Source organism: Narcine bancroftii, chromosome 2 (genome assembly GCF_036971445.1).
Source record: "Narcine bancroftii isolate sNarBan1 chromosome 2, sNarBan1.hap1, whole genome shotgun sequence".
Classification (NCBI taxonomy): Eukaryota; Metazoa; Chordata; class Chondrichthyes; order Torpediniformes; family Narcinidae; genus Narcine; species Narcine bancroftii.
In genome coordinates this window covers 372,178,843-372,206,108 of record NC_091470.1, presented here as the reverse complement: position 1 = coordinate 372,206,108, position 27,266 = coordinate 372,178,843, and the positions used below count along the sequence as shown (strand labels likewise).

At 49.0% G+C, this 27,266-nt stretch overlaps 1 protein-coding gene across 3 annotated transcripts in view; it reads right to left on the bottom strand.

Moving 5' to 3' along the window:
- LOC138755881 (SWI/SNF-related matrix-associated actin-dependent regulator of chromatin subfamily D member 3-like) overlaps positions 1-26,755 on the bottom strand; it is a 55,107-nt gene extending 28,352 nt beyond the window's left edge. The window contains exons 1-9 of one of the 3 annotated variants that reach the window (XM_069922635.1): positions 26,581-26,755; positions 21,033-21,223; positions 20,019-20,061; positions 19,273-19,395; positions 18,830-18,952; positions 14,236-14,331; positions 13,005-13,106; positions 12,491-12,652; positions 11,656-11,753 (exon numbers count right to left, since the gene is read on the bottom strand). In XM_069922635.1, coding sequence (XP_069778736.1) covers positions 11,656-11,753; positions 12,491-12,652; positions 13,005-13,106; positions 14,236-14,331; positions 18,830-18,952; positions 19,273-19,395; positions 20,019-20,061; positions 21,033-21,223; positions 26,581-26,658 — 1,016 coding nt within the window. In that variant the 5' untranslated portion in view covers positions 26,659-26,755. Of the gene's footprint in view, positions 1-11,655; positions 11,754-12,490; positions 12,653-13,004; positions 13,107-14,235; positions 14,332-18,829; positions 18,953-19,272; positions 19,396-20,018; positions 20,062-21,032; positions 21,224-26,514 lie in introns of all 3 variants that reach the window. The other 2 variants (XM_069922636.1, XM_069922637.1) reach the window with 2 other exon arrangements.
- Between the last annotated feature and the right edge of the window lie 511 nt (positions 26,756-27,266).

Genomic DNA, 27,266 nt, shown 5'->3' with positions numbered 1-27,266 from the left:
CCATTCACCATGAATGCCCTATTTTGCCTACCAAAATGTACACCTCACATTTATCTACATTAAACTCCACCTGCCATCTTTCAGCCCACTCTTCTAACTGCCCTAATTCCCTCTGCAACCTTTGAAACCCTTTTTCACTATCCACTGCTCAACCTATCTTAGTATCATCCACATACTTACTAATCCAATTTACCACCCTATCATCCAGATCATTAACGTATATGACCCAAAACTGAACCCTAAGGCACACCACTAGTCATCAGTTTCCAAGCTGTCAAAAAGTTATCTACAACTACTCTCTGGCATCTCCCATTCAACCATATGTTGAATCCATTTTACTACTTCAATGTTAAAAATACGTTATGACTGAACCTTCCTAACTAACATTCCCTGAGGAACCTTATCAAAGGCCTGACTGAAGTCCATATATACAACATCCACTGCCTTATCCTCATCAACTTTCCTAGAAACCTCCTCAACAAATTGGATAAGGTTTGTCAAACATGATCTTTCCCTCACAAATCCATGTTCACTTTTCCTAATCAAATGCTGCCTCTCCAAATATTTATTTATACTATCTCTAAGAATACTTTCCATTAACTGATTGTAGTGAACTGGGATTCACTGGGGGTGTCTACTGACGACTGGTCCTGCCTCCCAGCTCCTCCCACAGGAGCCCGTATATAACCCTGGTTTCCCACCTAAACCTTAAATTCCGTTCATGAACCCTACCTGTGTTGTAAGCTAATAAGAGCGTAATTCTCCCTCCAGTCGAGTGTGAGCTTTTATCTACACTACAATTTTATTAGCTTACAAACAAGGATGGAGGCGTTGCTCAAGCCCAGTTTGCTGTTGATAGACCCCCAGTCCCCCAACGCAGCTGATGAGTTCACATATTGGCTAGACTGCTTCCAGGCCTACCTGAAAGTAACCAGGGATGTCTTCCATACAGACGAGCTCTGGAGGTCGGTGCAGGGACGAAGGAGTACGTAGTCGTCTGAGACTGCCTGACATAGGAGGCCACCTTCAAGGTGCTGAAGGCCCGCTACATGAAGGTCCTGAGCGAGGTCCTAGCAAGGCACCGGCTCGCCCTACGCCGCCAATGACCCAGAGAGTCGATTGATGATTACTTGCTGGATCTGCAGACGCAGGCTAAGAAGTACAGGTATAAGGCCGTTTGGGCCACGTCCGGGAAGATGAACAGATCTGGGACACCCTGGTCGCAGGGGTCCGCTCGAGGTATGTGAGGCAGCGGCTGCTCAAGTCAGGAAGGAAGGGCCTCGCTACCCATGTCGAGCTGGCCAAATCACTGGAACAGGTCAGTCTCGAGAACAACCTGGAGGCCAGAGAACTCGCGCTCTCGGGTGAGCACCTCCAAGGACCAGCTGCTCCCGCTACGGTGGCCCCTGCTCTAACGGCTGCCGCTTGCCAAGCCCGGGAATGCTTTCTCTGCAGCAAGGGACAGTACCCTCATGCCCTCTGCCCGGCCAAAGACTCGGTGTGCTCCAGCTGCAGGAAGAAGGGACATTGGACGAGGGTCTGCCACGCGAAGGGAGGTCCAGGGAAGTCCATGGCCTGTACCGTTCTTGGGTCTGATTCCAGCCCCAAGTCGTCTGTGCTAGACTCGCCTGAGATCACCTGCTGCGCAACCTGTGCCTACGGAAACGGCGGCAAAAGGCTCAGTGGCCATCTTGCTGCAGCCTGATTTTGAATTCAGCGCCACCATCATCATCACAGGAGAAAGGAGGGTGGCCATCTTGCTGCGCCATGAGGTCAGCACCATCTTCCCTGCACAGGTCGACTCAGGACAGAGATGGCTACTCAAGGGAAGAATGTGGCATATCCAGCGACCTGGCATCGCTGGTCCTCGACCAGAATAAACCTCACCAGCTGAGCAACTCGATGGTGAAGGTAAATGGACATTCGATGAAGTGCCTGGTCGACACAGGCTCCACGGAAAGTTTCATAGACTCATGGACTGTGCAAAAATGTAACTTAAAAATGTACCCCTCTAATTACTGAATCTTCCTAGCGTATCATTTGAATTGGAATCTTCCAGAGGGAAATGTAGGTAGAGTTTTACGGGTGAATTGTAAAATATTTACTGAATCCTGGACTTTGTTTAATCTTTCTGCGCCTAATATAGAAGATGAGCGGTTTATTTCAGAAGCTGTTTTATTGTTAACTCAAGCTAATGAAAATATTTTAGTTGGGGGAGATTTTAATTGTGTTTTGGAACCTTTATTGGATAGAAACCCGAAGAGTATAAAGAAATCAAAGACGGCCATACAGATCAAAGCGTTGATGAAAGATTTAAATCTGGTAGATATTTGGAGAAAGGTTAATCCTACAGAGAAAGATTTTTCTTTTTATTCATCATGACATGATTCATTTTCTAGGATTGATTTTTTTTGGTATCAGCACACCGACAGGGTAGAACGCTGCAAGATGAATAATAGAGTTCTATCAGACCATTCATTATTACTTATTTCCTGTGAAAGTTCAGAAGTGGTACGTTCGTCATATAGATGGAAGTTTAATCCAATGTTATTGAAAAAAAACAGAGTTTGTTACTTTTGTTAAAGAGCATATCTCTTTATTTTTGACTGAGAATATTAATTCTGTGGATAGTCAGTTTGTAGTATTGGACGCGTTAAAGCTTATTTGAGTTATTCTACGAAAATTAAGAAACAATATATGGAAGAAAATTTAAAGTTGGAAAATCAGATTGCTGAGTTAGAGAAAGATCTTCAGAAGGATGTGACTGAAGACAAAAAAGCTACATTAACAAAATTGAAATTATGCTATAATACTTTACAAACTTATCAGTTTGAGCATTTAATTAATTGATCTAAACAACGTTTAGAGAACGTTGAAAGAGCTCACAAGGTACTTGCTTAGCAATTGAAAGCTAAACAGGGATTTCAGACTATTAATGCCATTAAAAAGAATTCAATAATTACTTATAAGCCTCAGGAAATTAATGATCAGTTTTATTAATTCTATCAAAAATGATATACTTCTGAGGGGAAGCAGGATAATGGTTCTATTGAATCTTATTTATCTAAATTAAGGTTACTGGTATTAGATGAGAAAGATATTCAGGAATTGGAATCTCCATTTACAGATTTTGAAATCAAGGAAGCTATACAGGAAATGCCAAATGGAATTTTTTAAATGATGATTTATCTAACGTATTTGGAGAAGTGTTAAAACAAGTTACTGAAGAACAGAAGTTGCTGGAATCTTGTTCAAGTGCTTTAATAACTGTTATTAAAAAAAAGAGATCCATTAAAAGTGTCTTCATATAGACCTATTTCTTTATTAAATGTAGATTATAAAATTATAGCCAAAGTATTAGCTGATAGACTTGCTATGTACTTACCCAAGTTGATACATATTGATCAAACAGGTTTTATTATGAACAGAAATGCATCAGATAATATTCTTTGATTAATTACTTTGGTCAATGCATACCGAAAGCAGCCTAACCATCCTATGGTGGTTGCACTAGATGCAGAAAAGGCTTTTGATAGGATTGAGTGGGATTTTTTATTTAAGGAATTAGAAAAGTTTAAATTTGGCCCTTTTTTAATCCGTTGGGTTAAAGTTTTATATACGAACCCAATTGCTAGGGTGGTGACAAATGGTCAGATTTCTTTACTGTTTATGTTGACTCGTTCAACTCGGCAGGACTGCCCATTGTCACTAGCCTTATTTGCTTTGGCTATTGAACCATTAGCTCAGACTATTAGACAAAATGATGAAATTAGAGGGATGAAGGTTATGAATGAAGAATATAATATTAATTTATTTGAAGATGATGTATTGATATATTTGACGGAACCGGAACGGTTGTTGAAGCAGTTACAAGAGTGTTTGTCGAAATTTGGAGAATTGTCAGGATATAAAGTTAATTAGTATAAAAGTGAAATGTTACCAGTTGGAATAGGAGATTATTCAGAATTTTAAATTATTACAAAATTAAGGTGGACAAATAAAATGAAATATTTAGGTGTGTTTGTAGACTTTAATTATCAGTCATTGTATCAGTTAAATTATGTGCCTCTATTAAAATGGATTAAAGCAGATTTGATTGTGGAAAGATCTTCCATTAACTTTGATTGGTAGGGTCAATTGTATTAAAATGAATATTTTTCCCTGAATTCAATATTTATTTCAGTCAATACCTTGTTTACTTTCAAAGGGTTTTTTTTCAGGATTTAATAAGGCAGTGCGGGAGTTTTTATGTAAAGGTAAATTAGCTCGAGTGGCATTGTATAAACTTACATGGAAATATGCGTTAGGAGGACTTCAGTTACCACATTTTCAAAATTATTATGAAGCAGCCCAGCCCAGTTAAAGTTTATTAGCAGGTTGATGGATCGAGATCAACCTCCTAGCTGGGTGAAGGTGGAAATGGAGTGTATTTCTGAAGTCGAGGTACATGAATTTATATTTCGTTGGAACTTGAATTTGTTACAGGAATATAATATGCTGGTATTGAAACATTTGTTAAAGATCTGGATTTAAAAAAAGGTTTTGGGATCAAAACTCCATTGTATAATAATCAGCTTATTTCTTTTTCAATGTTTAATAATTATTTAAAGAGTTGGGATTCTAAGGGTATAAAGACAATACAGGATTGTTTTGAAGAGGGACAATTTCTTTCTTTTAATCAATTGAGAGAGAGATTTGATATATTTGTAAATTTCTTGTTTGTGTATTACCAACTTAGAGCCTTGGTAAAGGATAATTATGGTAGAGAGATGAATTTACCTACTTTGTCAAGATTTGAGTCTTTGACTTCCTCTGTACCAAAGAAGGGTTATATTTCAGTCATGTATAATTCGTAACAAGTTAATATGGATAAACCGGATTGGAAAAAACCTAAACTTAAGTGGGAGAGTGATTTAGTGTTTATTTTTCCTGAAGTTGATTGGGTGGATATGTGTCAGGACAATGTAATCAATTTGACTAATGTAAGATATGGAATAGTTAATTATAATTTTTTACATCCATTATATTTGACTCAGGAGAAACTGAAAAAATATGGGTTTAGTAATTCAGACTCATGTTTTAGATGTAATTCATGTATTGGAACTTTTTTACATGCTGTTTGGACTTGTTCAACCATTCTGGCAAGGAATTAAAGTAGTTTTGGAAAAATTGTATAACTTTAAATTACCATTAGACCCAAAGATTTTCTTGTTGGGTAATTTAATTTCGTTGAGAGGATTGGGTTTGGATAAAATTCAAATTGCTTTTGTACGTTTGGTGTTATCAGTAGCACGTAAATATGTTGCGAGTATTCGGAAAGACAATACAGAGATTAATATACTAGGTTGGCAAAATGAATTGAAAACTTTTATTGTTTTGGAAAAAAAAACCTCTAATTTACATTATAATTATTCTTTTTCGTTAGCAAATGGTCTCCATATTTGGAATATATGCATTTAGATATACTTTGAATTCTTCTTAACATTTGTAATTTTTTATATATAATTTATATTTTTGGCTCTCCTTAAGGGAGTGGCTGAAGGGGTGGGAGGGAGGGTTTGGGGATTTTTTTTAAATTTTATTTCTCGGTTTTATTTTGTTTTTTTTCTTGTTTAAATATATATATCTTTGTAAAATCAATTTTTGATTATTACTAGACTGTATGTTATGTTTTTTCTATCTTTAAATAAAGCTTGAAAAAAAAAGAAGCATGTGAGGAGAAGTCTGAGCCCCTGGTGGAAAGGGTAAAAATTCTCCAATGCCAACCCCACATACGTGCTATGTGGAGTACCTGGATGGCAGGGAGGACACCGTCTCAATCAGGGATCTGGAACCCGTCACAACCGAGGATCTATTGCCTCTGGTGCCCCACGAGCTACTTAGCTCTTTTTCCCCAGCCCCTTCTAGAACCTCAAGGAAGAGTGAAACGCCCTCTATCGTTGAACCGGAATCCCATCCCATTACCCTTCCATCACAAATTGCCTACTACTACGTAGTGAGCTTGCTCAATCAGGACATGGCAGCGATGGTCATTGATTTCCTTTGGCTGCCTCCAGAGCAAGGCAAATATGATGCCCTCAAAGAGTTACTAACCCGCACTCTCGAGCTATCACGGCGCGAGCACACCATTCATCTGCTGCACTTAGTTTGGGGGACAGGGCCCCATCCGCCCTCATGAGCAAGATGCTTGCAGTCACCGAGGGGCACAGGCCTTGCCTGTTCTTTAAGCAGATTTTCCTGGAATAGCTGCCCAAGGATATCCGACTCTTGCTTGCCAATGAAAACTTCAGGGACCCGAGGAAAGCCGCAGCCCAGATGGTCATGCTCTGGAAAGCAAAGTAAGGAAACTGCGCCTCGGTGGAACAGATTGTCAAGCCCTGACCCCAGCCGGTAACAAGGCCACAGCAGACTGAGAGGCAAGTGGACCCCCCCCCCACCCCAACCCATATTGTTATTACCATCAACAATGGGGTGTGGGAGCCTGTCGATGCCGTCCATCCTGTGTGTTTCTGAGAAACGCCATGGACAGCCATTGTTAATGGGTGCGGTGGTTGACTGACAGTCTCCTCCACATGTGGGACTCTCTGTCGGGAAGGTGGTTCCTCGTGGACACCGGTGTTGAAATAAGTGTCCTTCCTCCCCCCCCCCCCCCCCCCATGGCCTACAACACCTGAAACACCCAACCAGGCCCAGTGCTGAGGACAGCGAAGAGCACCTCTATATGAACTTATGGCACCTGCACCAACACCCCCAACAATTTACTGCCACTGATTTGTGGACTTTTACTGTCGCGGCAGTGGCATAACCGCTTCTGGGAGCCGATTTCCTGTGCGCCAATTGCCTGCTGGTAGACTTGAAAGGGCAGGGTTTGGTGCACACCAGAACTTTTCAAACAATGCCCCTCGGGGAAGCCAAAGTATCGGCCCCCGACCTCGACTCCATCACGTTATCTGACGACGCCTACACCTTGCAATCGTGGTGCCACAATTCTCCATGGAACCAAAGCACGGGGTAAGGCACTACATACTCACCAAGGGCTCCCCACATCATGCCAGGGCGCACCACCTCCTTCCACCCTCCAAAAAACTTGCCCTCGCCAAAGCGGAATTTAAGAAAATGGAGGAGTTGGGGATAGTGCAGCAGTCGGACAGCCCCTGGGCCTCCCACCCCCACCCCTCCGCACATGGTCCCGAAGGCAGCAGGAGGGTGGTCGCTGTGTGTGATTACCGATGCCTATTCGAGGCCACCGCTCTGGACAGATACCCCGTGCCCCATATGCGACTTTACCGCCAACTTACAAGGGGTATGAGTGTTTTCAAAAGTCAATTTAATCAGGGGTTATCATCAAATCCCAGTGCACCCCAAGGACATCCCCAAAACCACCATAATCACCCCCATCGGCCTGTTCAAATTCATGAGGAAGCCCTTTGGGCTGCTTAGACTTTTCAGCGGCTGATGGACACAGTGGGCCGGGACCTCCCATTTTTCATTCATCTAACTTATTGCCAGCCGCAATCATTCAGAACATACGGCCCACCTCAGACTATTCACCCACATGCAGGGATTTGGGCTGACCATCAACCACACCAAATGTCAGTTTGGGCGGGACACAATTGGCTTTATGGGTCATCGGATCGACTGATTCAGGGCGAAACCACTGCATGAGATGGAGGCTATTCAGCGGTTCACAAAACCTCGCACCACAAAGGGGCTGCAGGAGTTCACCAGTATGATTAACTTCTACCATGGATTCATACCGGCAGCAGCTCGGATCGTGCACCCCTTTTTTTGTGCTCTTGGTGGGGACAAATAAAGATGTGACCTGGAACGAGAAGGCCTCGGAGGCGTTCCAGAAGGCAAAGGACACTCTGGCCAATGCCACCCTTCTGGCTCACTCCAAGCCGGAGGCGCCGACCCCCTTACGGTGGACAGTAGTCAGAGGGATCCTCAAACAGTTGATTAATTGGCAATGGCAGCCCTTGGCCTTTTTTTTTTAGCAGGCACCTCCAGCCACCCGAACTTAAATACATCGCCTTTGACTGGGAGCTATTGGTGCTGTATCTGGCGGTCAGGCACTTCCTATACTTTCTGGAAGGCAGACAATTCAAGATCGTCACAGACCACAAAACAGTGGCTTTTGCCTTTCACAAAGTGTCAGACCCATGGATGCCCAGGCAGCAGAGGAACCTTTCCTACATGTTCAAATTCACCACGGCCAATCAACACATTGCTGGCAGGAGTAATGTGGTGGCCAATGCTTTCTCCTGTCCCGCCATCGAGTCCATCCATGCCCTATCCCAGACCATAGACTATTCAGCCCTAGCCAGGGCAAAACACGATGATCCTGAGATCCTGGCGTACAGGACAATGCTTTCTGGGCTGCAGCTGGAGGATGCCGACATTGCCCCTAGCAACCAGAACCACGGTAAAGATGGTGGCCAGCAGATTCATCTGGCACAGGCTCTGCAAGCAGGTCAGACTGTGGGCCAAGACCAGCACACTCTGCCAAGTGTTCAAGGTGCAAACTCACACTAAAACACTTCCCCAGACTTTTGAGCCAGTGCAGCATAGGTTCAGGCACATCCATGTCAACATCGTGGGGCTGCTACCAGTTTCCCGTGGGGCGAGATATCTCCACGGAGACCTGCATCAGGGCACTAATCAACAATTGGGTGTCCAGGTTCGGAGTTCTGGAACATCTCACCTCTGACAGGGGAGCGCAGTTTACCTCAGAGCTAGCCAAACTGTCAGGAAACCCAATTCCATCATACCACGGCATATCACCCGCAGGCCAATGGGTTGGTGGAGCAGTTCCAAGATACATAAAAGCAGCCCCGATGCCCCGGCTCAAGGGGCCGAACTGGATGGATGAACTGCCTTGGGTCCCTCTGGGGATATGCACTGCACCAAAAGAGGATTTTAATGCCTCCGCAGCAGAAATGGCCCACCCTTGATAATCCTGGAGGAGTTCTTGGCCGCTGCCAAGGATCCAGAAATCCCCACTGTGGCACTGAAGCACCTGAGGGAAAGACTGTGGAAGGGTTGGGTACCCTAGCCCCTCCACAGCCCCCATCACATGGCCAGCCCAAGTTGTTTGTCCCCAAAGACTTGCACACCTGAGAATGTCTTTGTAAGAAGGGGAGCACACTGGGCACCCCTCCGATGGCCATACGAGGGGCCATATAGAGTTGCAGGTATAATGGATCAATGTGGGTATTGGACATTGCCGACAAAGAGGAAACCTTCACCCTCGACCGCCTGAAACTGGCCTACGTAGACATTAACCAGCCAGTCGAGACTCAGCCCCCGCAACACAGAGGTAGGCTGTCCAAAGTGACAAAGGACACTCCAACCGTGGGATCTAGGGGTGGGTCATGTAGCGGCCCACAAACGCGGCGATCACGAGGGCCACAGGGACCAACGGCCGTCATCCCGTGTGACATCACTCCTGTTGCCAAAGGCAATAAATCAGTCTTCAACCTCGACTCGACTGTGTGTGTCGTTCTTACTCCACACTTTGTGTTGTGTGCACGCTACACTAGCACCATTTTTAAACAATGGAACTACACGAGCTATCCTCCAATCCTCTGGCACCATTCCCATTACTAATAACTCTATAAATATCTCCATCAAAACCCCTATTATTTCTATACTAACCTCCCTCAATATCTTGTCAGGACCTGGAGACTTATCTACCTTTATCTTCCTTAAAAGTACCAGTTCTTCCTCTTCTGTAATCATCATTTCATTAACTTCCTAACTTATTTACCTTTCTTTACACAGATCAACATTCTTCTCCTTAGTAAATACTGGAAAAAAAACTTCAAAATCTCCCCATCTCTTTTCACTCCACACTTAGCCGTCCACTCTCATCTTCTAGGGGACCAATTTTATCTCTCACTTATCCTTTAGCTCCTAATATATCTGTAAAGGTCCTTTGGATTTATTTTCACCTTACTTGACAAAGCAACCTCACATCTCCTCTTAGCTTTTCTAATTTCCTTCTTAAAATTCTTTTTACATTCTTTATATTCCTCTAACACCTCATTTACTTCATGCCATCTATACTTTTTGTACACCTCTCTTTTTCTGAACCATATTTCCAATAACCCTTGAAAGCCAAGGCTCCCTAAATCTTTTAGCCTTTCCTTTCATCCTGACAGGAACATACTGTCTCTGTACCCTTAAAATTTCACCTTTGAATGCCCCCCACTTTCCTTCTACATCCTTCCCATAAAACAATTTATCCCAGTCCACAAATTCCAAATCCATTCTCATCTCCTCAAAATTAGCCTTCCTCCAATCAAAAATTTCAATCCTCTCTGCATTCCCCTTCTCACCCTCCCTGCATCTCTCCCCGTATTCCACATCTCTCCCCGTATTCCCCATCTCTCCCTGTATTCCCCATCTCTCCCCCGTATTCCCCGTCTCTCCCCTATATTCTCCGTCTCTCCCCGTATTCCCCATCTCTCCCCCGTATTCCCCATCTCTCCCCCTGTATTCCCCTTTTCATCCCATATGCTTATCTCTCTCTTTTCCCCTGCATTCCCCATCTCTCTCTGTTTCCCCCCCCCACCCCGCCGTATTTCCCATCTGGCTCTCACCTACTGTATTCCCCAACTCATTGCCTCTCAGCCTGCATAGTCATCTCTCTCTTCTTCCCCCCGTATTCCCCTTCTCATCCCATATACTCATCTCTCTCTTCTCCCCTCATATTCCCCATCTCCCTATCTCTCCCACTGTCTGTTCCTTCCTAAGGAACACAGAGCTGCTGACCCCTGTAGAACCTGTTGGTGGCGATGTCGAGGCATTCCCCCAGCAGCACCTGGGTGAGACTGCAGAAGATGCTGATTGGATGAAGGCAGCAGACCTGCCCCAACCAAGGGACAATGGATTACAAGGGCCCGAGGGTTTTAACAGAGAGCCCTTCTTCCATGTGGCCCTGGGACTCCATTTCATCAGGTGCCAAAGCCTGAGGGGACATCAATTTAAAACAGAAATGCGGAGAAATGTCTTCCGTCAGAGGGTCATGAATCTGTTGAATTTGTTGTCATTGGCAACAATGCAGGCGAGATCATTGGGCGAGATCATTTAAGGCAGAAATGGACAGCTATTCGATTAGTCAGGGCATCAAGAGTTATGAGGAAAAGGCCAGGGAATGGAATCAGCTCATGATTAAATGGCAGAGCAGCCCCGACAGGCCGATTGGACTACTTCTGCTCTTTATCTCTTGTGATCTGACGAAATCTCCTTCAGAAAAACACAATCTACAAAAGACTCAATGGGCAGAATGGTCTAATTCAGTGACCCACCACTATCACGTCTTTTGTCTCACCAGTACCAGATGTGACCATGAGCTGCAGAGCATTGTGGACATGGCCTCCTGTCCACCTCACAACCCCCTCCCCTCAACCTCTGCCTCCAGCTCTGCCCCACCACCCCTCCCCTTCAGCTCACCACCCCCCACGGCATCACCACTCCCTCTACCTCAGCCTCACCACCCCTCCCCTCCATCTCCACCTCATCACACTCTTTCCCCTCCCACCGCACCATCCCATCCCTCTAAAAGTCATCACCTCTATTCCTATCCAGGGTCAGGTGGTAAGCACCAGGAATGGGGAAAGGGACTGAGCACTGGGGGTGGGGGACTCCTACCTGATCAGGTGGTTGATGATGATGGGATCAGGGGGAAGCAGCAGGTTGGTCAGCCGCTGCGGGATCTCCGAAAACTTTAACCTGGGGCAGTCAAATATCTGCAGGGAGTGAGAAAAATCCACAGGTCACACATCACTGCTAGAAACCTCAGCATGGATGGTCTCCAGGAACTGAGCCAGCGAATATTCTAGATGGATTGGAGATTTCTCATGAGGTGGCCTGGGGGAGCTCAGCGGGTCGAGTAACATCCATGGGGGAAGGTACAGTGGCCAATCCAGCCAAAAGCCTTGGGAACATCGAGCCGAAATGTCGACTACTTCAGTCTCTCGGGGATGCTGCTTGACCCATGGAATTCCTCTGCAGGGTGGGTGCTGCTCTCGGTTACCATGTCTGCAGTGCCTCCATCAATTCCAGCTGGGAGAGTAATCCTGTCATCAATCAGCTGTCCCAAACCGACCTTCTTGCCGGGGAACCCAATCCATGGACAGGAAGTATAGGCTCTCTGAGCCGCAGCGGAAACAGACAGCTGGTGAATCCGTGCATCCACTCACACACAGATGACACAAACAGGTCCCCAATGCTGGGGTGGGGGTTCCCGCAGATACACACCAACACAAGGGGATTCCCATGAATACAACCCTCCCCTCCCCTCCCCAATGGGCCCCCTCTCAGCCTGTGGTTGCATTCAGGATACTGAGGGCAGAGTGGCCAGTTCCCTGTCCTCTTAGCAGTTCTAGGACACCATCCTCTCCCCACCCCTCTTCCCAGGTGCTCTGCAGCGGCTCTCCCTCACAATGGCCCCAGGCTCACAATGGCCCCTGGGGCAGGGGCTCACCTGCTGGAAGTATTTGTCACAGCTGATGTACTCCTTGTCGTGTGAGTCCTGCAGCTTGTTGGTCTTGATATACTGCCAGAGCGCCTGGACGATGGCAGAGCGGGTCTGGGTGTGGATCCCCAGCAGCCGTGCCAGGCGAGGGTCCAACTTAAACTGAGTTGGCTGCGAGGGAGTGGAGGAGGCGAGGGATCACTACTCATCACTGTGCCCGTCATTCCCCTCACCTGCCCTGGCCCCCATCACCCCCTCAACCCCATGATCCCCGCCACCCCTCTGCCACCCCCCCCAGTTCCGCCCCCTACCAAGCTGCTATCTCCCCCCCACTCAGGAAATGCTCCAGCACCCCAGGCCTCAATCCTGTTCTCTGAACCTGCTGTCCGCCACGGTCCCCATTGAACCCAAACAGGTCCCATTGCAACATCCTGATCCCTATCCTCACAGGTCCCAGCCCCCAATCACCCCCCACATGCCCCTAACAACCCCTGCAGGGCCTCGACGACCGCGCCCCCCCCACCTGGTAGTCCAGCATGAGCAGCAAGGTGCAGCGGACACTGGCATCGCCCGGCCTCTTCACCTGGAAGCCATCCGTCTCCTGAGTATTGGGCGTCCTGTGCCACTACACAGAGAGATCGATGAACCCCCAACCTCACCGACCAATACCCCCCACCATCCCACACTCATGTCCAACCGAAAGCTTTACCCCAGAGCCAGACACTGTGGGTGAAACCAGGGAGAGGGGAACAGATGGGAGGGGAGGGGTGAGGGAAGGACTAGGAGGGACAAAGGGGCTTGGGGGGGGGGCGGGAAAGAACAAGGGGAGGGGCAAACTGAGGGCATAACAGGTCGGGGAAGGATTCAGAACAAGGGAAGGGATTAGAACAAGTGGTGGGGGAAAATTGACTGGTTGGGGGGGGAGAGAGATGGACTGGGTTGGAAAACGGACCTGGTTATGGGTGGAAAACGGACCGGATTGAGGGGGAAGGGGGGAAGCAGACCAGATTGAGGGTGAGGCGAACCAGGTTGGGGGGGGAGGGGGTGGAAGCGGACGGACCGGGTTGGTGGTGTGTTGGGGGGGGGGAATGGACAGACCGGGTTGGTGGTGGTGGGGGGGGGTGGAAACAGATGGACCAGGTTGGTGAGGGGGGGGGTTGGGGATGGACCGACGGGGTTGGTGGTTGGGGGGGGGGAAGAGGACGGACGGACTGGGTTGGTGGTGGGGGTGGATGGGGATGGACCGACGGGGACGGACTGACGGGGTTGGTGGTGGGGGGGGGGACTGACCGACGTGATTGGTGGTGGGGGGGGACGGACGGACGGATGGACAGAGTTGGGGAGGGGGGGACGGACGGACCGGGTTGGGGAGGGGGGGGAGGAACGGACAGACAGACCGGGTTGGTGGTGGTGGGGGGGGGGAACAGATGGACCAGGTTGGTGAGGGGGGGGGGATGGGGATGGACCGACGGGGTTGGTGGTTGGGGGGGGGGGGAAGGGGACGGACGGACTGGGTTGGTAGTGGGGGTGGATGGGGATGGACCGACGGGGACGGACTGACGGGGTTGGTGGTGGGGGGATGGATGGACGGACAGACAGAGTTGGGGAGGGTGGGACGGACAGACGGACCGGGTTGGGGAAGGGTGGGACGGACGGACGGACCGAGTTGTGGAGGGGGGACGGATGAACTGGGTTGGGGAGGGGGCTGGTGAGCAGCTGCTGGTGCGGGGAGTGGGGCTCAAGGACACAATTACCTCCACCAGATGATTGTCAGGCCCGTACAGCTCCTTGTCCAGTTCGATCACCAGGCTCTTGAAGAAGGAGGAGAACTTTCTCTTCTGTTTGCCGGTCTGTGGGTGAGGGAGAGGCGTCGAGCGGCGGCCACACCCGGCTCATTCTGCGCACCAGCTCCGTCCGGGCCGAGCCGCGGTCTCCACAGGATCGGGAGCGGTGGAGATGCAGGGGCCCCGTGGGAGAGGAGGGTGGAGGAGACGCTGAACTTACCCTTATCAGAAAACTGCACGACACTGAGGTGGCGTCGGGGTGGTTGCGCCGCATGCGCAGTGCCATTGGCGGGATGGGCGCGAAAATGTATTGTGCTCTCCCAAGGAAGCGCGAGGGAGAGGCGCGCCACGAAGCATGCACAATGCTGTTGGCGGGACGCACATTCTGACCTAAGCGCTGTTAGAAGCATGCGGAGTGCAGACGAAGGGACGCGCAGTGCCGTCAGGGGAAACGTTGGGGGAGCAGCGTTCCAGTAAATCCATGTGGCTGAGGGGAATGGGGGCACCATCCATGGTGGAGAGGGAAGGGGAGGGAGGCCTTTTCTCCCAGGGAAGCAGTCGAGCTCCCCAAGGGCTGTGTCTGTCATACACACAGGACAATACCTACTTGCTGCAGTCACACGGAAACAAACTACAATAGTACACAAGGAATTAAAAAGCAAGACTACGAGATAATATTCACAGTTACCATAGGGAAAGAAAAAAAGGCCATGGTGCAGAGAGGGTGCTGGTGTGGGTGCAGTCCTTGATCAGTGAAATAAGGGGGTTTAAGACCCTGAGAGCCATTGGAAAGAGATAATATTAAGATCCACTTCACCATTTTCAGTGATCCTATTCTCTGTTCGCCCTCTTATGTGGGTGGGAAGGGAAGGTTGAAACCCACTGCTCTAGACCCAATTGTTACTGAAATATTTTGCTTGAGAAAAATGGCCATTGGCCCATTTCCTTTGGAGTTCTGAAACCGTGCACATAACGAGTCATTGAGGGACAATTAAAACAGTGGTTTTCAAACTTTTTCTTTCCACCCACATCCCACCTTAAGTAATCCCTTACTAATCACAGAGCACCTATGGCATAGGCTTACTTAAAGCGGTATGTGAGTGGAAAGAAAAATATTGGGAACCACTGCTCTAGTTAATTATGACATCAAAAACATTTTTTGTAAGCCCAGCTTACATTTCACAATATACCTACAAGGCTAAAACTCTGATTGTTTACTTTTTGAACACTCTTTTGTGCTCAGGCCACATCAAGTCACATGGTTTTGTCTGCACGTGCTACAAGCACACGCTGTTTTCGTTGCTGCTCTGTGTATGATACGAAGTTAAAGGTGTAAATTTAATTTTACTAGTTTGTCTCACTGTTATGGCCATTACATTCAGTGATGTATGGGAATTATGATTTACAAGTAACATTAGTTCCAAAAAAATTTCTAAGGATTATGTATGGTCTAGTACGAGAGGAAGTCCATGGGGGGGGGACACCATGAATGACCTCACAGGGTAAAACTAACTCTAGTGACTCCACGCTCTCTTCCCTTTCCCCTTGCCTTCTTTCCTCCATCTCTCACCCCCTTCTCTCTCTATTTACCGAGCCATCCTTCTTCCCCCTGTTTGCTGCTATGCCCTCCCTCCTTTATCCACCTATTACCTTCTGCATTTGGGTCCCTAATCCTCCTTCTTCCCCTCCTGCTAACATTTTGCTCATATCTTGATGAAGGGCTCAAGCCTGAAACAGTGGTTATATATCTTTACCTTTGCGATAAAAAGTATGCTGTTTGACCTGCTGAGTTTCTCCATTGTTCTGATTTTACTTCTACCACGGAGTCTGCAGATATTTGTGTTTTACCCCATCTGTTGGAAAGAAGCTGTTCTTCGGGTGGAGGTGCTGCTTTTCAGGCTTCTGTACCTTCTGCCCGAGGAATTCCACAGGCCTTCGTGTCTCCACATCTGGGGCAGAGCACAGCGTATCTCCTGACCCAAGAAAGGACGAAAGAGACAGCCGTAACACCCCTTTGACTGGTTCTGACGATCAGGGAGAGTGATTGAGCGTGAGCTCCCCAGAGATCTCTTCAAAACTCGCACAGCTGAACAGGGAGGACGAAGGATTCTTCCGGTTGAACTTTCACGGAATAACACAACCTTGGAAGAGGAACAGCGTTGGAGGGAATTGGGGAAACCTCCTTCATCAGAAGGTCTTTAGAACTCTTTACCCAGGGACTTGTCCAGGCTTTGTCAATGCGAGTGTTCAGAACAGAGAGTAGTGGAGTTCTAGGAATCAAGGAATATTGCTAGACAATGGACCAGTCTGTCTGTCGCATTACAGGAATGGCCAGGAGGCTTTGGAAAGGGGATGGGTTTACTAGGATGTTGCCTGGATTGGAGGGTATGATTCATGGTGAGAGGCTGGACTGTTCTCTCTGGTGTGATGGAGGCTGAGGGGAGACCTGAGGGGCTTATAAAATCCTGAGAGGCAGTGATAGGATAAACAATCAGAATATTTTCCCCATAGTAGAGGACTTGTTTAAGGAAAGTGAGAGGAAGTTTATAGAAAATGTGGTGGGTATCTGGAAGGGGCTGCCAGGGGTAGTGGTGGAAGCAGATATAGAATTATAGAATACTACATTACAGAAACAGGCCATTCTAATCTGGAAAACTATTTTTCTGTCTAGTCCCACTGACCAGCACCCAGACCATTTCCTTCCCATCCATGCTCCTGTCCAAATTTTTCTTAAATGTGAAAATTGAGCCTGTATTCTCCGATTCAGCCAGTAGCTCATTCCACACTCCCACCACTCTGAAGAAGTTCCCCCGAATGTTCCCTTTAAACCTTTCCCCATGTCCTCCAGTTTTTCTCTCACCTAACATCAGTAGATTAAACTTGGTTGATTTTACTCTATCAATACCCATCATAATTTCATATACCTCTGTCAAATCTCCCTTCATTCTTCCACACTCCAGGGAATAAAGTCTTAACCCAGGGATGGGCAGCCTTTTTTTCTTAAAAAAATCTCACATACCACCTTAAGTCATCCCTATGCCATAGGTGCTCTGTGATTAGTAAGGAATGACTTAAGGTGGTATGTGAGTGGAAAGAAAAAGTTTAAAAACCACCGATTTAATTGTACCTCATTGACTCGTTATGTGCACAGTTTCACAACTCCAAAGGAAATGGGCCGCTGACCATTTTTCTCAATCAAAATATTTCAGTAACAATTGGGTCTAGAGCAGTGCTTCTCAACCTTCCCTCTCCACTCACATCCCATCTTAAGCAATTCCTTACCAATCACAGAGCACAAGGCGTAGGAAACACTTAAAGTGGAATGTGAGTTTTAACAGGTTGCCCACCCCTGTCCTAACCTGTTTAATGTATCCCTGTAGTGAAACATGAAAGTCTGCAGACACCGTGATTGTAGTAAAAACACACGAATGCTGGAGGAACTCCGCAGGCCTTGCCGTAACCATAGGAAGGTGAGATATATAACCATTTCGGGCCTGAGCCCTTCTTCAAGATAGGAACAAAAAGCAGGCAGGTTTCTGAGTAAAAAAGCCAGGGAGGGGAGGGAAGAAAGGGGAGGTGCACAGACCAACAAACCAAGGCCACAATGGTTCATGGGTAGAAGGACAGGAGAGGAAGAGTGGGAAAAAATAAGGGGAGGGGGGGTGGCTCTGTGAATCCAGAGCTCGAGGAAAAAAGAGAAAGCAATAGGGGAAGGGGAGAGATGGGGGAGGCTAACGGAAACCAGAGAATTCAACTTTAATGCCATCCAGTTGGAGGGTACCCAGATGGAATATGAGGTGTTTTCCCCCAATTTGCGGGTAGTCTCAGCCTGGCAGTGAGTGAGACCATGGACGGACATATTGGCATGGATATAGGGCAGGGAACTGAAAAGGGTTATCTTTCCCTGTAACTCAGTTCTTCCTGTCCTGGCAACATCCTTGTAAATAGGCTCGACACTCTTTCAATGTTTCTTTATCCTTCCTATAGTTAGGTGACCAAAACTGCACATGGTAATCCACATTTAAATTCACCATTGTCTTATACAATTTCACCACAACATCCCAACTCCTATACTCAGTATTTGAATTAATGCCAAATATGCCAAAAAGCTCTCTTTATGATTCTATCTATTAGTGACCATCACTTTCAAGGAATTATGGATCTGATTCCCAGATCCTTCTGATCTACTGCACTCCTCAGAGCCCTACTGTTGAGAGTACATTTCATTTTCTTGGTTTGTCCTTCCAAAATGCAATACCTCACACTTGTCTGCATTAAACCCACTTTTCCAGCTGGTCTAGAACCCTTGAAAACCTTCCTCACTGTCCACTACATCTCCTGTCTTAGATGACAAACAACAATGGACTCAGCAATGATCCTTAAGGCACAACAAAGTCACAGGACCCCAGTCAGAGGGGCAAACCTCTACTACGTTTTAGAGTAGAGGGACACGAGTATGAAGGGGATCGATTAGGTGCAGTTGTGTTGGTTTAGCATGGACATGTGAGCAGAAGGACCTGCCCCGGTGGGTACTGGTCTATTGTATATGTTCTGTGCCACTCACATCCTCCAGCAACTTCCCCTCCACCCGCAGTTCCCAGGAAGCGATGCATCCGTCAGAATCCTCAGCATCAGAGCGCGCAGGGTTAAAGGTGTTGGAGATGTATAGCCGCAGCTTGCGCTTTTGCTGTGAGAAAATATCAGGAGCGTCAATGCAAACGTTGCCCCAAAAACCAAAATCCCCCTCGGGACCCACCCCACTGCTCCCTCAGATGATAACCCTCCTCCCCCAGTTGGGGGCCCCTCCTTCCTCACTCTGGAGCTCCTGCAGTCTGGAGCTCCCACAGTCAGGACCCACTTCCCCCAGTTGGGGGCCCCTCCTTCCGCAGTCTGGTGCTCCCTCAACCCCACCTCCCACCCTGATGTCCACTTGTGCCAGGAGCTCCAGCCAGGACATTTGATCGCCCCTCCCCAGGGCTGACCCACAATCCTCTCCCTTTGTTATACCTTCATGGGCCTCTTCAGAGCCTCCTGAATGTCCACCCTCTTCCTCATAATGGTCTGATCCAACTTCCTTTCGAAGGCCAGAAGGTCCATGTATGCCTGGGATTCAGGTACCAGCTCCCGGATCTGAGAACAGGACATGTTCTGGGATACAGTACTCACAGCCCAACCCCCAATCACTTCTCCCTCCCTCCATGGGCAGAGATTCTGCTGCAGGCTATTGCACCCTGGGCTCATGGTGGACAGGAGCTTGGACCAACCACCCCTGAACTACTGAAGATAGCACTGGCTCAAGTGGCTGAGTGGTCTCTTCCTGCAATAACTTCCCTTGAACTTAAGCTCAAACATTGGCCAAGAGATCCCGCCATCTCAGCCCAAACTCCCCCTTCCTAGGCCAGTTTACCCCCTGGAGGGTAATCACACCCACCCCTCACCACTCACATCCATCCCATCCTTTACCTCCCACAATACCACTCTCAATTTCCCCCAGCATCTCCCACCCCTTACCTCTCACAACCATTCCAGCCTTCACTCCCACACCCCCCTCCCCAGTCTTTCCCACACCACCACCACTCCTCCCTACCCTAGCCTCTCCCACTCATCCCCTCCCACACCCATCCCAGCCCCCGCAGACCATCTTGCCTCTCTCCAAAATCTCCCCTTCCCTCCTATCCCACCCTTCACCTCCCACCCTCCTTCCTGGATCCTCCCTCCCCTCTCCCACCTAAGGGACCTCCCTTCTCACTCACCCTCTGGGGTAGGATCTTATCCACCATTCTCCGTCGTTTTGCACTGTTGATGTTTAATACAAAAAAATCACCTTGGTGACAATCAGTGAACCCCCACCTAACAGCCCTCCCCCACAACTAAACAAATACTGATTGGATGGGCGGAGAGAGGGAGGAGTCCAGTGGGGAGAAAAGGAGTGGGGAGGCATGGGATTAGGAGTCACTCGGTATGGGAGGTGTGCCCCAGGGATCAGAGCTGGGACCATAACTCTCAGCATCTTCTTGGGTGTCCAAGATAGGTGTGGAGAGGACAATTGGTGGGTGGGTGTGGGGAGGATGATTGGGGTGAATGCAGGGACTGGCTTACTGAGACTAGACCGACTATGGGGGACTGAGGGTGGGTGTGGAGAGGACGATTTCCCATGGAGTATCTAGAATCAGCTTCAGAGTGGGGGAGGGGGGAAGGAATGTCTTGTATCTGAGCATGCTGTTTCTCTGGAATTCTCTTCCCAGAGAGGCAGAGTCTCTGAATATTTCTAGGGAGTTATTGACAGGTCCTTCAACTGCAAGCAATGAGGGAGGGGAGTGAGAGGAAGAGCCATGCAGAGGCCGACTGGATTAGCTGTGAACCAGCTGAGTGTGGGAAAGGTTCAATGGGCTGAGTGGCCTACTGCTTCTTGTGTGTTGGGGAGGGGGAAAAGAGGGATCAGGTCCTCACTCTCCTCCCCCCCCAATCCACCTGTCCTTGCAGCCCCCCACTGCCACCCTTGATCCCGCTTCCCAGCCCCATTCCTCCCTCCTCATAACCACCCCCTCTCCCACTCATCGTGCCCCCTCCACCACTGCACCCCCTCCACCACTGCACCCCCCCAATCTCAATGTATCCCCAACCTATCCTCACCGTGCCCCCATACAACCCTTCCCCCATCTCCACGTCCCACCCTCCCTCTCCATTACTCCTTCCCCCACCTCATTGTGCCCCTCCCCTCCCCTCTTCATCATGTTCCGACCTTAGCCCTCGTGCCCCCACCCTACCTGCGAGCACGGCTCTGCACGGCTACTTGTTGTTGCTGCGCCTGCTGTGGGGCAGCACGCTTACGTGATTGCTCGAGCACGGGCTGTGGGATTCCAGGCCTCACGGTGGGGCTGGCTCCGTAGGGGGGTCCAGGTGGGCCCATTGTGGACCCCTGAGGGGCCATGCGTGCAGCCGAGGGCATCCCAGGTCGCTGTGGAAGGAGAGGACACTCTTATCAGGCTTGAGCGCAGTGACTGGGACACCAGGAATCCCACTTCTCTCCCAGAGTGCCACTCCTGGGAGACTCGAGCAGATTCAGCCCATGAAGTCTGCATGGCTATCAAATTGTAGTTAAACAAGAAATGCTTTAGCTGTTGAGTCTAGTTCAGTACACAGATGTGCTGCAGTAGCTCAGCAGGTCTCACAGCATCCATAGAAATTAAAGGAGAACCAACATTTCAGGCCTGGCCCCTTCATCAAGGAATGATGTTAAAATCTTGGCTGACATAACAACCCCATTTCCTGCCTTCTCCCCATAACATACGACACCCTTACTAATCAAGAACCTATCGACCTTTGCTTTAAATCTACCCAATGACTGCCTCCACAGCCATCTGTGGCAACGAATTCCACAGAATCACCACATTGTACATCTCACAGGAAAAGGGGAACTCAAGAACATCCCCACCCAGAACTATGTGAGTGGTCAAGGCCCTAACCCTCATAACCTTGCTGTGCTACAAGCCCCTCTTTCTCCTGTGATACCACATTCAGACCTCAAACCATTCCACCTAATTTCTCTCCCCCCCCCCACCCCCAAAAAAAGTGGAATGAGCTGCCAGGCAAATTGGTAAATGCAGACTCAATGTTGATATTTAAGGAAAATTTAAATAGGTATATGGATGGGAAGGGAATGGAAGAATATAGACCGGGTGTAAAGCAGTGAGACAAGGCGAAATAATAGTTCAGTGCAGACCAGAAGGGCCAAAGGGCACCTTTCTGTGCTGTAGTGTTCTCTGGGTCCGGATCAGGGTGAAGGGCTTACTGAAAATTGTAAAATTCAACACTTATGCTTTTGGATAGGTTGACTTGCCTGGATAGCATGCAAAAGTAAGCTTCTCACTGTATCTTTGTACACTAGACAATAAACAATTCAAAAGGTCCAATGGGCATGCACATGACTGGATGTCAGGTCTGGTTCTGTTCTGTGGAACTCCCTGACTTGATAATTGTGGAGGTAGTGGGGAGAGCTGAGTTTGTTCCATCAGTCTACAACACCAAGCTCCTGCTGGAGTCTCAGCAAGGGAGGGTGCGGTGGATGTTCTGGATGGGCAAAGAGTTGATTAAGAGAATGTGTTTGGAAGGCTGGTGGTAATTAAAAGAGTACTTAGAAGAGTAGGCTGAAGAAATGAGAAAGGAATATGGAGAGGCTCTGGCCATGATCTTCCGACAGGAAGACTGGGATTTATAAACTGAGGTAACAAGTACAAGAGCAAGGATGGATAAAACTGCCTCACCCAAAATTCAGTTATTACCTCTGGGATCCATGGTTCAGGGAAGAAGTGAAGGTCTGGAGATGTCCAGCAGAGATGTACCACAATAGCCTCAAGGATATGGGACTTTCTGGAGATGCCCAGCAGAAATGTACCATAATAGTCTCAAGGATGTGGGACTTTCTGGAGATGTCCAGCAGAGATGTACCATAATAGTCTCAAGGACATGGGACTTTCTGGAGATGTCCAGCAGAGATGTACCATAATAGTCTCAAGGACAGGGGACTTTCTGGAGATGTCCAGTAGAGATGTACCATAATAGTCTCAAGGACATGGGACTTTCTGGAGATGTCTAGCAGAGATGTACCACAATAGTCTCAAGGACATGGGACTTTCTGGAGATGTCCAGCAGAGATGTACCATAATAGTCTCAAGGACATGGGACTTTCTGGAGATGTCCAGCAGAGATGTACCACAATAGCCTCAAGGATATGGGACTCTCTGGAGATGTCCAGCAGAGATGTACCATAATAGTCCCAAGGACATGGGACTCTCCGGAGATGTCCAGCAGAGATGTACCACAATAGTCCCAAGGACACAGAGCTCTCCAGAGATGTCCAATGGAGATGAACCACAATAGTCCCAAGGAGATGGGCCTCTCTGGAGATGTCCAAAGGAGATGTACTGCAATGCTCTCAAGGACATTGGACGATGTAGAAGCTGGGCTGGTCCCTTGGAATAGTGGAGATTGTGAGAGATTCAGAGAGCAAAAGTTGGACACAAGGGAGAAACCTTCATACAAGATGAATGACAAAGATCTGGAAGGTTGGAGGTGGAGCTGTAGGCAGTATTCAGAAGGTGAACTAGCACCGAAGCTAAAAAGCAATGGGAAGTGGAGATTGCTCATAGAGCATCAATAGGCTAAATGGCCTTCTGTGCTCCAACCATTCTGTGACGTGTTTCATGGATAACTGACCAATTTGCAATTTCAGCCCACGTCTGCACCAGACCCTCCTCAACTATGTTCAGGCAAACAACATAGCCTTCAAGCAACAGGCAATCACCATCTCCTTCAGGAGATGGCTGACCAGACACTCTCAACATCTAACAACAGGATCCACCTGCAATATCCTCGGGGCTGGGTCATCCCAACCCGAAAGGAGAGGTTGGGATCCTGTGAAAAAGACTCAGATGAGATAGTCTAGGGCCTAATCAGGAGTGCAATGGAACCCTCCAATAATCGGGATGAGAGAAGTGCCGAGCATTTTCATCAAGCTCCGTACAATAGAACAGCTCTTCAGCCCTTCTAGTCTGCACCAAACTATTATTCTGGCTAGTCCCACTGACCTGCAGCCAGTCCATACCCCTCCCCTCCATGTATCTGTCCAAAATCCTCTTAAATGTTAAACGACCTACATTCACCACTTCAGCTGGCAGCTCGTTCCACACCCCCACCACTCTCGTGTGAAGAAGTTCCCCCTAAACTTTTCCCCTTTCACCCTTAACCCACATCCTCTGGTTTGTATCTCACCCACCCTCAGTGAAAAAACCTGTCTACATTTACTCTGTCTGTCCCCCTCATAATTTTAATCCGTCAAATCTCCCCTCATTCTTCTACGCTAAGTCCTAACCTGTTTAACCTTTCCCTGGAACTCAGTTCCTGAAATCTAGGCAACCTCCTAGTAAATCTTCTCTGCGCTCTTTCTTTCTTATTGATCTCTCTCCTGCAGTTCGGTGACCAAAACTTCACACAATCCTCCAAATTTAGCCTCACCAATGTCTTGTAAAACTTTACCATAACATCCCAACTCCTGGATTCAATATCATTCAGGATAAAGCAATGTTCGATTTGACACCATCCACCAAACTCAACATTTGATCTCTGAACCACAGACGGGTGTAGAGTGATGATGTAGGCAGCCCAAGATACATTCCCACAGTCATCAGACTCCTGAATAAACCCCACATGCTGCACCTTTCAGTCTAACAAATACTCTGTAAATGTTCTGCTTTATATGGCTTATGCATGTTAGAGTTAACTTCACATTCCCCTTCTCTATCTTGCCACATTCTCGCTCTCCTGCCACATTCTCTCTCCTGCCACATTCTCTCTCTCCTGCTACATTCTCTCTCTCCTGCCATTCTCTCTCTCCTGCCACATTCTCTCTCCTGCCACATTCTCTCTCCTGCCACATTCTCTCTCTCCTGCCATTCTCTCTCTCCTGCCACATTCTCTTGCTCTCTCCTGCCACATTCTCTCTCCTGCCACATTCTCTCTCCTGCCACATTCTCTCTCTCCTGCCACATTCTCTCTCTCCTGCCACATTCTCTCTCTCCTGCCACATTCTCTCTCTCCTGCCACATTCTCTCTCTCCTGCCACATTCTCTCTCTCCTGCCACATTCTCTCTCTCCTGCCACATTCTCTCTCTCTCTCCTGCCACATTCTCTCTCTCTCCTGCCACATTCTCTCTCTCCTGCCACATTCTCTCTCTCCTGCCACATTCTCTCTCTCTCCTGCCACATTCTCTCTCCTGCCACATTCTCTCTCTCTCCTGCCACATTCTCTCTCTCTCTCCTGCCACATTCTCTCTCTCCTGCCACATTCTCTCTCTCTCCTGCCACATTCTCTCTCTCTCCTGCCACATTCTCTCTCTCTCCTGCCACATTCTCTCTCTCTCCTGCCACATTCTCTCTCTCTCCTGCCACATTCTCTCTCTCTCTCCTGCCACATTCTCTCTCTCTCTCCTGCCACATTCTCTCTCTCTCTCCTGCCACATTCTCTCTCTCTCCTGCCACATTCTCTCTCTCCTGCCACATTCTCTCTCTCTCCTGCCACATTCTCTCTCTCCTGCCACATTCTCTCTCTCTCCTGCCACATTCTCTCTCTCTCCTGCCACATTCTCTCTCTCTCCTGCCACATTCTCTCTCTCTCCTGCCACATTCTCTCTCTCTCCTGCCACATTCTCTCTCTCTCCTGCCACATTCTCTCTCTCCTGCCACATTCTCTCTCTCTCCTGCCACATTCTCTCTCTCTCCTGCCACATTCTCTCTCTCTCCTGCCACATTCTCTCTCTCTCCTGCCACATTCTCTCTCTCTCCTGCCACATTCTCTCTCTCTCCTGCCACATTCTCTCTCTCCTGCCACATTCTCTCTCTCTCCTGCCACATTCTCTCTCTCTCCTGCCACATTCTCTCTCTCTCTCCTGCCACATTCTCTCTCTCCTGCCACATTCTCTCTCTCTCCTGCCACATTCTCTCTCTCTCCTGCCACATTCTCTCTCTCTCCTGCCACATTCTCTCTCTCTCCTGCCACATTCTCTCTCTCTCTCCTGCCACATTCTCTCTCTCTCTCCTGCCACATTCTCTCTCTCTCCTGCCACATTCTCTCTCTCTCCTGCCACATTCTCTCTCTCTCCTGCCACATTCTCTCTCTCTCCTGCCACATTCTCTCTCTCTCCTGCCACATTCTCTCTCTCTCTCCTGCCACATTCTCTCTCTCTCCTGCCACATTCTCTCTCTCTCCTGCCACATTCTCTCTCTCTCCTGCCACATTCTCTCTCTCTCCTGCCACATTCTCTCTCTCTCCTGCCACATTCTCTCTCTCTCTCCTGCCACATTCTCTCTCTCTCCTGCCACATTCTCTCTCTCCTGCCACATTCTCTCTCTCTCTCTCCTGCCACATTCTCTCTCTCTCCTGCCACATTCTCTCTCTCTCTCTCCTGCCACATTCTCTCTCTCTCTCCTGCCACATTCTCTCTCTCTCCTGCCACATTCTCTCTCTCTCTCTCCTGCCACATTCTCTCTCTCTCCTGCCACATTCTCTCTCTCCTGCCACATTCTCTCTCTCCTGCCACATTCTCTCTCTCCTGCCACATTCTCTCTCTCTCCTGCCACATTCTCTCTCTCTCCTGCCACATTCTCTCTCTCTCCTGCCACATTCTCTCTCTCCTGCCACATTCCCCCCCCGCTCTCCTGCTACATTCTCCCGTCCCCTCCCCTCCCACGTACGGATCGTAGTGTTGAACTCCGGGGCCGGGGCTACGTTCCTGCAGCTGGGACAAGGCGCCCACTCACCACTCCGTGCACCAGAAACTCGAAGAGTTTGCTCTTGGTCGCTCTCCGAGCTCCGCCGCTCAACTCCTCCGCGGACATTTCCTCGGAGCCTCCCTCCTCCTGCGCTAATTCCTCTCTCTCTCTCCCACACTTTAATAGTCTTCCCTTTCAATGCGGACCGAGCGGGGTCGGGGGGGGGGGGGGGGGGGTTGACCACGTTCTCCAGGGGGGTTCCTGACGGACAACACGGGCACTGAGGCAGCTGTCACAGCCCATCAGCGCAGTGAACGCGGCCCCGTCCGGAGCTGGAATGGGACGCAAGAATCCATCCCTCGGCCGGGGGAAGGGAGGGGAGGGGAGGGGTGTAGAGGAGGGGAGAGAAGGGAAAGGGAGGGGAGAGGGGGAAGAGAGGTGGGAGAAAGGTGGGGTTGGAAGGGAAAGGAGAGGGGTGGGGAAAGAGGAGGGGGAGAGGGGAGAGGAGAGGGGGGTGGGGGAGAGGAGAGGGGGGTGGGGGAGAGGAGAGGGGGGTGGAGGGGAGGAGAGGGAGGGGTGGGGGGGAGGAGAGGGAGGGGTGGGGGGGAGGAGAGGGAGGGGTGGGGGGGGGAGGAGAGGGAGGGGTGGGGGGGATGAGAGGGAGGGGTGGGGGGGAGGAGAGGGAGGGGTGGGGGGAGGAGAGGGAGGGGTGGGGGGGAGGAGAGGGAGGGGTG